At 36.5% G+C, this 14,075-nt stretch overlaps 1 protein-coding gene across 1 annotated transcript in view; it reads left to right on the top strand.

The window, feature by feature from the left end:
* Nucleotides 1-2,263: 2,263 nt before the first annotated feature.
* Nucleotides 2,264-14,075, top strand: part of LOC131147609 (probable pyridoxal 5'-phosphate synthase subunit PDX2) — a 31,993-nt gene continuing 20,181 nt past the window's right edge. Inside the window, exons 1-5 of the mRNA XM_058097109.1 lie at nt 2,264-2,440; nt 2,561-2,688; nt 3,915-4,002; nt 4,177-4,250; nt 4,675-4,866. Of these exons, the coding sequence (XP_057953092.1) occupies nt 2,389-2,440; nt 2,561-2,688; nt 3,915-4,002; nt 4,177-4,250; nt 4,675-4,866 (534 nt within the window). The 5' untranslated portion in view covers nt 2,264-2,388. The remainder of the gene's footprint in view (nt 2,441-2,560; nt 2,689-3,914; nt 4,003-4,176; nt 4,251-4,674; nt 4,867-14,075) is intronic.

Here is a 14,075-nt window from a genome sequence, read left to right as displayed (position 1 = left end):
ATAAAGCTAGGATACACATACCTAAACAATACTAAGGTTTACATTCCCATAAATACCGTACATACTCCAGGTGTCTACAAAACCATCACGACAACCCGGTTACAAAAACTCGTTCCTAATCAGGCACTAATAACTACTACGACACCCCCGCTTCCGATTGCTAGAGTGCTAGTTGCGGCTACCTGATGGACCTGAAAACATTGTATGTACATCCGGGGTGAGACACCTCTTAGTAAGGAAAAAAAAGCAGGTTATATTAGTGTGTGGCATACCAGTGTTATTTTACGCAAAACATAACACTATACAATACGATACAGTTTGAAAAAATTTCCATACAGTTCCAGTATTTTCACAAATTCATTATAGTACATACGATACCCAAAACATACGGTCAGTGTCGTCACACTAATATGCAACTACGCTATGAAACCCGAAGCTTCACAACGATTACATTGCCAATACGATGTAGCTCACACAAGTACGCAACTACCCCATGAATCCGAAGTTTCACAACGATTACATTGCCAACACGCAACTACTCCATGAAACCCGAAACTTCGCAGTGATTACATTGCCAAAACAATGTAGCTCACACCCCTCGGTGACCCGCCGGGATACGTAGTAATATTTCACACCCTTGGATATATAGTCGGACACTCTCGCCCACGATTTTCACACCGATACATGGCGCAGCGTACGGTAATTAGCGGCCACATAGCTGTTTCGGCGTACGGTAGTTAGCGGCCATATAGCTGTTTTTGCGTATGGTAATTAGACACCCCTAGCCGATTTCACAAAACCTGGAATCATTTTGGAGCTCACACTCCTATACATATCAGCATACGGTAGTAGCCGCCGCATAACTATTTCACAAAATACCTGGAATAATTACATACAACCGTACCACACTTATTTGGTTTACGACAAATCATATCGTTTCCAATTTAAGTATACAGTTTTATACAAATATGGATAACAGTCATCTCAATAATACAATTTAAGAAAAATAGACAGTTTTCCAAACAAAACAGAGATGATACCTGAAATCCCCAAATTTTTTTAAAAACTGTAACCCAAAAATCCTGTATTTCACCCGATAGATTTCCCCAAATAAGTTACAAAAACATACATACGATCATCGCCTATAAGCTTACCAATCCTGATTTCGAAAATAAACTGATATAAACTGAATCCCCTTACCTTAACCCAAATTTCAACTATGAGCTCTACGGTCCCCTAAACTACGAATCGAGACTTCAAAACCTACAAACCATAGTACAATACATGCTTACAATTCGTACTACTACACGTATTTTGAATTAGAAACGAAAGCTGAGCCTTACTCAATTTTAACGTGAAATCCAAAAACACTCAAAATGAGATTCTGATCCGCTAGAAACTTAGAGAATCTTTCTCTGATCCTCGTAGTAACATTGGATTTACGAATCAAGCGACGAACGTTGAAGAAAACTAGAAAGAGAGAGTTCTTCAAGTTCTAGAGAGAGAGGGAGAGGATATTTTAAGTTTACTTATCTTAAAAGCAATGGAAATTGATATTTATAGCCATTGACACAGCCGCCCTCGTCGACGAATTGGCGTCCTCGTCGACGAGTTTGCCATTGCCTTCATCGATGAAGCGGTGGCCTCATCGACGAGCCTGAGATTCCCGATTTCTCGAAATCTCTCGGCTTCTCCTAATCGACGAGCCTCTGAATTTCGTCGTCGATAATAGAAGGGACATCGTCGACGAACTCTGGCTTCGTCGAAGAAGTTTGCTCAAATGACCACTTGACCCTTCTTTCAAATATCAAATCCACATACCACGGTTCGTGTTCTTACATTATTATTATTTTTTAAAAATTTATGTATATTTTTCTTCAAATTATAATTAAATTCATATAACTATTTAATTTTGATTTCAATTTAAAACTTTAAAAAATGAATAATTTAATCTAAAAAACATAAAATTTGATTTTTCAGTTATTTAATAAATAACAAAAAATCGATAATAGAAATAGAAAATTGACAATATAAATAAGTATATTTTTATAATCTATTTATTTATTATGGAGAAACAAAACTAGAAAATAAAAAATAGAAGTGATGCAAAAACACTATTAATCAAAATTTATTTTGCACAATTTTATATTAATATTTTCAAATAAATGTCTTGCTAACGACCTAACTTCATATTTTTTTGTTACCGCGCCAGTTGGTTGATGCCACGTGCCACCTACAGGTATATGAACCTATAGGGTTAAATGGGCCCAGTCTCAGACCTGAAGGCGCAAGCCGTACCCACACTGGCGGCTGTGTGTTTGCAATCGCAGGGAAGATTGGCAGGGCCGGCGTGCGACCAGAGGGCGGGTGTGTCTGTCAGGCGTTGTCATGGCCGTCGGCGTCCTCGCCTTGCAGGGATCTTTCAACGAGCACATAGCAGGCACTCCTCTCTCTCTCTCTCTCTCTCTCTCTCTCTCTCTCTCTCTCTCATTTTTTTGCTACCTTAATCTTCAATGGTTAACCTCTCCCTTTTGGTGTGCTTTGTCTTTTGTTCTATCAGCGCTTAAAAGGCTAGGGGCTAAAGCGGTGGAGATAAGGAAGCCTGAGCAGCTGAATAGCGTAACCTCTCTAATCATCCCTGGAGGAGAAAGCACCACCATGGCTAAGCTTGCCGAGTACCATAACCTGGTCTCTCTCTCTCTCTCTCTCTCTGCTAGGTGTGCGTGTACAGTACATCCTCTCTTACTCACCGTGTTGATTTAGGCGTAATTTATTGTCTGATATAGACGGGAATTTTCATTACTCATTTTGAATGCTTCTAAACTTTTCTCCTATCTTAATTTTACAGGAAACTCTCTTGATATATTCAATGAGAGGAGGCACATATTATAATTAATTGCTTTTTCAAGAAATGGTTTTTGTTCTCGTGGTGGTTGTTGTTTTATTTTTTTGGGTACTTCTTCTGAGAGCTCATATTCTATAAGGCCCGTCAAGAGTGTGCTTTTGCGGATGAGTGTTGGCCATTTGGAACTTGGAAAATATTACAGAAAGGAAAGGAAAATAGCAAGGATTTCACTTCTATTTTTATTTGTATTTTTCGTTTAACTATGAAGGAAAGTGAGAAAGAAAAGAAAAAAAAAAAAAACCAATTAATGAATAAAATTTTAATTTTACATATCCTTGACATTTGGTTTTTCTTAAATTTTAATCATATTAACATAATTTTTATTTTTAATTTTAATGGTATTTGGATATTGAGAGAAAATAGTGAAAAATGAATTTTTTTTATTTAAATTTCTTTTATTTCCTTTCTCCAAACAAGATTCTTGATTCAAACTGGCCTTGTATGTCAGGTTGTTTAAACTTGGGTGTTGGAAAAATTGCTTGGGGGAGACGTTGATGAGAAATCAAAGTAAAATTACAGGTTTAATAGTTGTTGGCAAAGTTGGTACCCACTTCTGAATTTCCAAATGCTTTCCAATTTTAATCTCTGCTTCTGATTTTGAAAGCAACTCTAAAAATCTCAATTTCTCAAAATTAAAATCTAATAATGGTATAAATTATTTATAATTTTTCTGGATATGCAAAATGGGCTTTTAATGGATGAGCTGGATACATAATTCACTCCCTTCCTCCGGAGCAGTGAAATAATGACCACTTTTGCCCACATTTCTTTGATAATGAGAAATTTCCTGTCTTATTGTTTTGGTTTGTGATCATATAACTTAGATAAGTTAATCGAAACTTCAATTCTATATGATTTATGCCCATTGAAACAGGGATTCCTTCTGTTTGGCCTCAAAGACTCAAAGCATAGAATGCTGAGCATCTAAACTTCTAATTGCTTTTTGTTTCCTCCTTACCCAGTCTCAGCAACAGATTTTTATTCTTTTCCTCTTTTTAAATCTTTGCAGTTTCCTGCCTTGCGTGAATTTGTTAAAATGGGGAAACCTGTTTGGGGGACCTGTGCAGGGCTTATTTTCTTGGCTGACAAAGCCACAGGTGGTGTCCTCTCTTTCTCTTTCTCGTTCTCATTTTATATTAAATTAATGATGCCTTTTTTTTCGGAAAATGAAAAGGTTAGGTGGTGAAGTAAGGATACCTTTATGATAGTTTTAAGTATGGAAGCTTATAATTTTATTTTCAAGAGATGAGCAGTTTGGATTCCTTTTTCAGGACAGAAAACAGGAGGACAGCAATTAGTAGGGGGCCTTGATTGTACTGTCCATCGGAATTACTTTGGAAGCCAGGTAACTTTATGCACTCAACACCCATTTGTTATAATTACGATCAATATTGGAGGTGGTATAAATGGAAAAAAAGTGGAAAAACTTATGCCACATTGGTACAAACATGAGTAACAGAAGCCAACATGTGTGCCAAAGTTGGGTGTGACAACCTTGAAAATTAGCATATGAAGGAACACTATTATTTCATAGATATCAAAGTTTCTTCAATAATTTATTTTTTACCATGAGGCTTTATGAACAATAGCATTATTGTATTTTCTTTGAACATTTATGTGCATGTAAACGTAATTCAATGTGGAATTCATGAATGACAAAGTTGGATAACACATACATGCTCAAAGGGAACTTGCTTATGCATAAATGTTTTATGATGTGGTATACCAACCAACCTCATATATTATTTATATGAAATTGTATTATTCAGATTCAGAGCTTTGAAACAGAGCTTTCCGTACCAGAGCTTGCTGCTACTGAAGGTGGTCCTGAAACATTCCGTGGGGTGTTTATCCGTGCTCCTGCAATTCTTGAAGTAGGGCCAGGAGTTGAAGTGCTTGCTGATTATCCTGTCCTATCTAACAAACCGTCGGATGCAAATTCTGCCACTGAAAGCCCAGAGGTTTGCTTCTTGCTTTCTTTTTCTCCTTGTTATTATTAAAAATTTAATTTAATTTAATTTAATTTTTATACATTATGCTATATTTGGCCACAACGTGCAATATTTAGCCATGAAATTCATTCTGCCATTCAGTTTGTGAGGCCATCTCTTTTGTGATAGATTATTCAGTTGACAATTGTTGCTTTATTGCTTAGCTTTGTCATATGTAATGAATGTGCAGTCGTGCATGCATGCATGCTTATTTCTCATTTTGAGCCCTATTTTTTTTTTTTGCCCCCCTACATGGTAATGATGGGAATTTAACAGTATTCACATTGAATGCATATCTAAAATTTTGTGTTCAAACTTGTCAAATTCAAATTTACCATACAAAAGAATTGGACTAATTGTTAACACTTAACAATGTGTGATTTGTTCTCCCCCTTGCATGTGCCCCTAAAAATTTCTTATGATTGAGTTTCTATAAATTGTTTTGATAATCCAGTCTAACGAGAATTTAAAGTAATTGTTTTGATACTTCAGTCTAATGAGCACTTGATGTCATAATTGTCCCAAGTCCATGTCAAGGAGGAGGGTTGCGTTAGGTAGTTGACAGCTAATGTAAAACTTGTCACATCTCTATGATATGAATCCTTACCAATTATTCACCCCCTATGAGAAATGTGTTGCACTTTTACCACCTGAGAGTTACGAATAAAGAGAAAGAGTGGGCTAGGTCATTGCCTCAAAGTGATGCATTGATGCATTGTGTCGGTGCTTGAGCATAGTGTCAAATATGCTAGGGCTCCTACACCATTCTTGATGTTGATAGCTAGTTTAGGAGATTAGGGTTAGATTAGCAACTTGAATCACAAGGACATTTATAAGTAAAAGAATGGAGATAGTTGACTTGATGATTGGAAGGAAAATTAATGTAATCTGCCTATAAGAAACTAAGTGGATAGGGGAAAAAAGCTAGAGAAATTAAAAAATCAGGATTTAAGTTTTAGTAAATTGGGAAGAAAAGCGTAAGAATGGGGTAAAAGACAAAGACCTAAAAGGTAGTGTTGTAGATGTTAAAGAGCAACATATTGAAGAGTCCTGCCATTCAACTTGAGCCCATGTGAAGAAAAAACAAGGGACATGGGCCCACGGACCTCCTCCTCTTGGCCCTTTTACATGTGGGCCTAGGATGGCCAACAACTTCCCAAATAGAATCGTAAGAATCAAGATCGTTTTGAGGAGGAGACTATAAATATCTCCTCTAATAGGCTTAGCTGCTTCACGAAAAACCTTAAAAGACATTTTGGGGAAGATATGGATAATATTATAAAAGAGGATATCAGGGACTCAAAAAATATTCATAGGACCAGATTTGAATGATCACAAAGGAAAAGACAAAAGGTTATAATGGGTATGGATGTGGAGATAAAAATGAGTTTGGTGATATGAACATAGACTTTGCCATGTCATATGATCTTATAACAAAAAATAGATGCTTTAAGAAGAGTGAAGAACACTTAATAGCCTTCAAGAGTGGACAAAATAAAAAAAAAAAGTAGATTTTTCTTAACTAGGAGGGTAGATTGTTTGATCATGTAAGCGTTGCAAAGTTATGTCAGAAAGTTTAACTAGACAGTATTTAATATTAGTGCGAGATACATGCATAAAAAATGGAGGAGAAAGGATAACATAAATCATTGTATGAGAACTAGGTGTTGGAAGTTAGAACCTAAAGGGAGAAATTGAGAAAGTGTTATATTAAAGATAAAATTAGCAAAGATGGTGTGACTGTACAATACGAGATAGCCTAGGCTTAAACACTTTTTGGAGTAGGATATCTAGTTCTATTAAAAAGATAACAAAAGAGGTTTTAGGTGAATTTGGAACTCTTACCTACTAAAGAGAGTTGGTGGGGGGATCAAGATGTCCAAAAAGTTGTGAAGACAAAAAGAATGTGGTTTAAGATATGATAAAAATATGGGAGCTTGGAAAACTTTGAAAAATTATGAAGAGACAAGAAAATATGTAAAAGTGATGGTTAGTCAACCTAAACGTAGAGCTTATAATCATTTATATACTAGACTAGATAAAAAAAAGGAGAAAACACATTTAAAATTACTAAAGGGTAGAGAGAGAGAGAGAGAGAGAGAGAGAGAGAAATTATGTAAAAGTGGTGGTTAGTCGACCTAAACATAGAGCTTATAATCATTTATATACTAGACTAGATAAAAAAAGGAGGAAACACATTTAAAATTACTAAAGGGGAGAGAGAGGGAGGGAGGGATGGAGAGAGAGAGAGAGAGAGAGGTAGGAAAATCAAAAAATGAGGATGATAGTGTTTTGGTTAAAAAAAAGGAGGCACAAAAGAAAGATGACAAAATTACTTTAATAAGCTATTTAATGTTGGGCTACGAGGAATTCGGGCTTATGTTTATTTTTCAGTTGGCAATAGTCCTTCTCCTCCTCAAGAGAGTGCTTCTTTTGGGCTAGGGAGAGAGAGAGAGAGAGAGGTAGGTAGGTAGGTAGGTAAATCAAAAAATGAGGATGATAGTGTTTTGGTTAGAAAAAAGGAGGCACAAAAGAAAGATGACAAAATTACTTTAATAAGCTATTTAATGTTGGGCTACGAGGAATTCGGGCTTATGTTTATTCTTCAGTTGGCAATAGTCCTTCTCCTCCTCAAGAGAGTGCTTCTTTTGGGCTAGGCCCAAAGCACACGAGGAAATCTATAGTGCAGGTGGAGGGGTTACAATATGATGAAGAGGAAGTGGGGGAACAGACATGTTGTGGGAAGACCAAAAAGCTCCCCTCAGATCTTTCATATCTATGATTGATAATAGGATGGGTTAGGAGGGATTTTATGCATGAAGAATTTTAAAGAAATTGTGGATTCTTGGAGTTAGGATGAAGCTCTTTCTAATTTTGTAGAAGATGAGGAAGCGTCGTTGTTCTTGATCGAACTGTGGCCGTAAGAGTTGTTAATTGAGAATAATTTGGAATGTGATGGTAAGGATTTGACAACCCTCCATTTGTTAGAGGATATTGCCCAAGGTTGTGCAAATGGGCGGAAAAGAATTCATGTAGTCGACCTCACCTAGTGGGACTTAAGGTTTGTTTCTTTGTTTGTTTGCTTGTTCATTTATCTAGTTTGATGAGGAAGAGATTTAGGAGAATTTGTACAATAAGTGTATGTTTTTGATTGTTAAATGTAAATGGAGTGGGATTGTGCTTTGTTGATGGTGGTTCTACTTGCTTGCTCATTGTTGGTGTATAAATTGTGCGCTTATCCTGAAATTGACCACATTTCATATGAGATGGTTATCTTCTTGGATAATAGGTTATGAGGATTCTTTCCCCCATCCTTCTCTATGTGTGTGCATGCTAGCGCACATGACCATGTGTGCATGTGGGAATAGATCCTCAAGGAAAACATGAAAATACCCGAATTTCAAGTTCATTGTTAGTATGAAAACATCATTAAATCACACGTGTGTGGACATGTGAACTTGGGCATGCGTGCTCCTCTAAGAAAACATGAAAAACAAGAATTAGAAAATCATTCTTATTAGGAAAGCTTTGTAAGTTGTGATAAATAAATAGTATAATATTGTCAAACTTCTCCTTTGTAGTAGTTTGAAAGACTATGCAATTAAGGTGAGAAGTTTCTAAAGGATTTCAAGTTATTACTCCTTGGAGAATCCTTGAGAGTTGCTTGGAGATTAGAGAAGTTAATGAGGGATATTTTTTGGTTGAGATATGGTGAATAGGATAGAGATGATCTAGTAGGGTGGACCAGTATCAGGAGGTCTAAAGGGAGGTAGATTGAGTCTTGATAATTTGGTGTCTGAAAAAATTTCTTTGGTGGGGAAGTGGTTATGATGTTTTCGTGTATACCCTCACTCTATTTGGCTTAATGTAATTTGTAGTAAATTTGGATTTTTACAAAATGGGTGGGATGTTAATGCAGGAGTTAATGTTACTTACTCGAGTCCTTGGAAATTTGTGTCTGGTATCATTCTTTCTTTCCTTTTGTTTGTTCTAAAGTGGGTAATAGGAGAAAATTTGCATTTGGGAGGATCATTGTATTGGGGATGTGCCTTTGGATCTTGAATTCCCTTGTCTACTTCGGTTATCTACTCTTCATGAGTCTGCTATTTTTGCCTTCTTGATTTTGCAAGAGGATGGCCACTCATTGGACTTCATTTTAGGAGGAACCTCAATGAGAGAGACACTAATGAGCTTCCTTCTTTAATTGTTGTGCTTGATTCTTTTTGTATTTGTGGAGTGATAAATAGGTTTGGAGTTCAGATTCTTTTGGGGAATTCTAGTTCAAATCTTTCTTTCACATTTTATCCTTGATCCTAATTTTTATTCTTTTTGCCCCTAGCCCTTTTCTTGGATTGCGATACTTGAGAAAATCAAAATACTAATGACAAAGTAAGTAATGACTTGCTTCATAAGCAAAGACCTAGCAAGGACCTATTGCCTTGTATCATTTGCTTTATGAGTGGGGAAAATTGCTCTTGCTTGTTTCTACATTGTCCCTTCACATAGGTTCTTTGGAAGAATGTGTTTGGTATTTTTGGTGAAAATTGGGTGTGCGCCTCCTCTCTGGAGACTTTTTTTTACTATTATGTTTAGGGGTTTGGCAAGAGGAAAGCAAAGTGGCTTTGTATTGTTTTGGCTATCATTTGGTGTATATTGTTGGAAAGAAATGCTAATTAGAGTGGTCTTCCTTACATCCTTTTGGTGCTTGACAAACGGATTCTTTCGTCATGTTTCTTAAGAAGACTTACAGCCAGATTGATGCCGCTAGGATGGAGGATTTTATTTCTATTTTCGTTTTTTATTTATGGTGTTTTTATAAGGATCATATTTTCAAGATTCTTGGTTATCATCATTTAGAGGACTATTTTTTTGACTTAATTAGGTTTCTTAGTTAGTATTCTTATCTTCCCAGCATCGAAACCTATATATTAGGATTATATCTTCATGATTCTAGGCTATCATCATTTAGGAAACTAGTATTTTGGTTTCATAAGGTTTCTTAATTTGTTTTCTTTTCTTCCAAGCATTGTAAACCTATAAAAGGTGCCCATGCATTAGTTCTTTATTTATTTTTATTTATTTATTTATTTTTCTCTTTTTGGCTAGGTCTATGTATTAGTTTTTCATTTAGGTTGGGATGGAGAATTGAAGTTACTGGACATCGGTCGGGATTGGTGGCTTATTGATGCAGGACAGTATCAAGGATTTGGCATCTGCTGCCAAGGGAGAATTTAGAATAAATTGAGATAAGGGAAGGGGAAGAAGAAGAAGAAGAAGGAAGAAGAAGAGAGAGGGAAGAAGGAATACACTTGGGGGAAAAGACACTTTAATTCTCAATTCAAAATTCAAAAATAACCACCTCCTACATGGCTTTCACACAGTATTTATAAGAAAGCTCATAAAATAGGAAATTACACATATACCCCTGAAGCTACATGAAATTACAAGACACACCTAAAATACACAAATATTTCAAACAAGCCCCTAAATACATAATCCTACTACAACAAACTAAACATACATAATAAACAACAAAATTAACTAAGCACATTTAGGTTTAGGACCCAATAATCCATTGGCCCTATTCTTTGACTCTGGCCTCCAAATTGGGTCAAAATGGTCCATCCAAACACCTACTCCTTATCCTACGTCACTTAATTTATTAGAATAGTTGTGTAATTTACGTGCTTCTTGTTTAGTTGTCTTCCTTTTGCAATGGGAGGATATCTTATTCTCCCTTTTTTTGTTTTTTCTTTTCTTTCATATACACCTTTCTCCTTTTATAAATTTTTTATTTTGGATAAAAAATAAGAAATATTAAGAAATGTACAATCAGAGAGAGGATACTAAAATGGAAAAACAAAAACAAAAACAAAAAACTAAAAGAAAAATAAAAAGAAAGTAAAAATAAAATAAAAAACTGAAATCATCCAAGAAAACCCATCTTTAATTGCTTCCCATCATAGTTCACCAAACACTTCAAATTCGCAAGTTCCTTTTGACCCTTCTTCACCTTAGATTTATCACCATCAAGCCTAACTTTATTACCTCCATGATCAGACAACATGAGGCCCAAGTTATCCAACAAACTCTAAGTTTGAATGTCTTAGAAATTTCTTGAACTGGAATGGGCAAAATTCCATCTTTTACCTTCAGAAACATCCTCAAAAATATTAATTCCATCTAAACCTTCTAGAGGAGGAGGCAGCACATAAGATAAATGCCAAGATAATTAGAAAAAGAGTTGGATGAAAATATGTGCTGCTCATGAATTTGATCCAAAAGTAACCCTTCACATTCGAAGTCACTATTGCCTACATTATCATCCTCTTAAACATCCCCCCATCTCTTATGGTTCTTTCTTGTATTGGCCCTCTTTCTGATTGGCTCCTCCACTATAGTTAAAACACCTTTAGAATCTCTCTTAAGAACTTTTTTGTTTTCTCACTAGATAACTCAATTATGTTCAAAATATTTCCTCATTTCAGAACCTAGTTGCACTTCCTTACGGTGAGTGTATACCTTTCGATTCTTTAAATTATCTAAATTGACTCCTTGATAAGTTGAATTCCCTTCCAAACCAACAAAAAAGTCCTGATTTTCAATTTCACAAGAATTAAAATTCTTAGAAGAAGATCCCGCAAATTCAATCGTGGAACCCCGCCTACTATCATTCTTCTCCTGAATAAGAGACATATCACCCTTTAGAAAATTTGTAGAAATTTTAGTAACCTTTTTAATTCCTTTTCCATTTTTCTGTGTGTGTGTGCATGTGTGTGCATGCGTGAAAGGTTTTCATAAGGAAAACATGAAAAACTAGAATTGAGAAATCATTTTCATTATAAAATCATCATAAATCACATGTGTGCACACACACGCAAACGCGTGCACGTGTGAATATCCACTAGGAAAACATGAAAAAACCAAAAGTGGAAAATCATTCTTTTGAAAGCTTAATAAATCACCATAATTAAGGGCTTTAATAATGTTGTCAAAGGTCTTCTTTTTCTCTAGTTTGAAGACAATTTGTTGATGGAAATGTTCTAAAATATTTCAAATAATTAGGTAATGGTTTCCTCATCATGAACTTGTGCTTAGCTGTTTTGGGGTTGTGAAGTTGGGAATGAAAGGCCCGGTGATAGACTTGTAGGGGTTACACGCCATCTCTCTCTCTCTCTCTCTCACACACACACACACACACACACACAAAGTGGTCAGATTAAGAAACTTTTGTTTTAACCTAGGCATGATATTTTACTTTAGATACGCTATTTGTATAGCTTATTGAGTGATATGGTTCTGAATGTGATGTTTTACCACTTGTGTAGATAATCTATTTTGATTTTAAGATTATTAGAATGAATTGGATTCTTCGTTTAACTATGTACCTCTATTGTGGGGAATAGATATATCTACCCACTTAACATGCACCCTGTACTGTATGCAATTCCATGTCACTTTGGCTTTTGTGTCACGGGCATAATATTTCACACCTTTGTGAATGGACGAGTGGCGCTAGCTAAAGCCCTCTTGTTTAAATAGCCAAACTAGCGTTTACCACAATTCACCAACAAAACACTATTGTCATTCAAGCAAATATAAGCGGAAGCAATAAGCAACTTATGAAAGAAGTGGCACTTAAGCATTAAACATTGAAGCAACGTAATTCATTATCAACACCTCCATTAACAATGTGTCTAGTGAGGGAGGTAAGTAGGCTAAACGCATTGACAATAGCTAGTGAGTTTTACAAGTTGATGAACACTTACCCTCCCCTAAAGAGCTTTCTATGCTATTCTCACTCTGGCGCTAAGAGACATCAATATGATCGAGGAGTCGTGTTCCCCTTTTTAGCGTAGGGAAAAACTATCTCTGAAAAATAACCCTACACTAGTATTTACATGATGGAAGGCCATCCCAAACGCATGTGACAAGTGGTCACATGCAAGCATAATGCCTTGAACAAGCTTGGCTTGTGATGCTCCCTTACTTATGCAGTTGATGTCCTCGTAGACTTTGATGCTAGGTACACTTCAACTTTGTCCACAAACGATTGCATATCTTTTGTAGAAACCCAATTGATTTCTTCATCGCCATGACCTTTCCACTTCACTAAAAACTCCTGCCGCTTCTTCCTTGAGAGTGTGAACTCTCTGTCAGCAAGGATGTCTTCAATTTCTTGTTTGTCAGGTTGCACTGTCTTCAATACTGCTATGGTTGACTTACTTATGCTTGGATCTTTGGTGTTGGCATTGAACGGCTTGAGGCAGCTGATGTGAAACACATGATGCACTTTCATCCTCTTAGAAGCTTTCTCCAGGTAGGCTCGGGCAATCTCTGCATTCCGTCTCCATTCTTTGGTGAAGATGTACGCTTTGGGACTCTTTCCTTTGTATGGCTCGTCCATTGTGTGAGGTAACAGCAGCTGCTGGACTGTAACAAGCTCAAAAGGGCTCTTGTTAGTTGTTGAACTCTTTTAGGCATTGAAACATAACTGAGCCAAATCAAGTAGTTGCACCCAATTCTTCTGGTTGGCTTTGACAACATGGCGTAAGTACTCTTCTAGTAGCCCGTTGAATCTCTTCGTCCGTTCGTCTGTTTGTGGATGGTAGCTTGAAGTGATGTCAAAATGTGAACCGAGGATTCTGTAAAGTTCTATCTAGAAGTTGCCGGTGAATCTTGAGTCTTGGTCACTGACAATATCTTGGGGAACACCAGAATGCTTCATAATATTCTTAAAGAATAGTTGTGCTATCTCCTTTTTCGAACAATACTTTAGTGCAGGTATAAAAGTATTGTACTTCGAAAAATTGTCTATGATCACAAGTATAGACCCTGCATCTCCCACTCTGGGCAGGTTGGTGATGAAGTCTAGCGAGAAACTTTCCCACGGTTTGGATGGTATTGGTAGGAGCTCTAGTAGCCTTGCAATCTTCTTCTGCTCTACCTTGTCTTGTTGGTAGGTGAGACAAGGTTGGGTATAATCAAGCACATCATCATGCATGTGCGGCCAATAATACCTCTACTTTAGTAATGCCAAAGTGTGCTGCCATACTGGATGTCCGGCTCACATGGTATCATGGCACTCTCTCAACAGTGTCTTCCTAAGATGTCCAGCTCGTGGCACAAAGAGTTGGTTACCATGGGTCATCAGTAAGCCGTCTTCCATCTAGAATTGA

The sequence above is a fragment of the Malania oleifera genome, chromosome 2 (genome assembly GCF_029873635.1).
Source record: "Malania oleifera isolate guangnan ecotype guangnan chromosome 2, ASM2987363v1, whole genome shotgun sequence".
Taxonomy (NCBI): domain Eukaryota; kingdom Viridiplantae; phylum Streptophyta; class Magnoliopsida; order Santalales; family Ximeniaceae; genus Malania; species Malania oleifera.
This window is presented reverse-complemented; position numbering and strand designations above follow the sequence as displayed.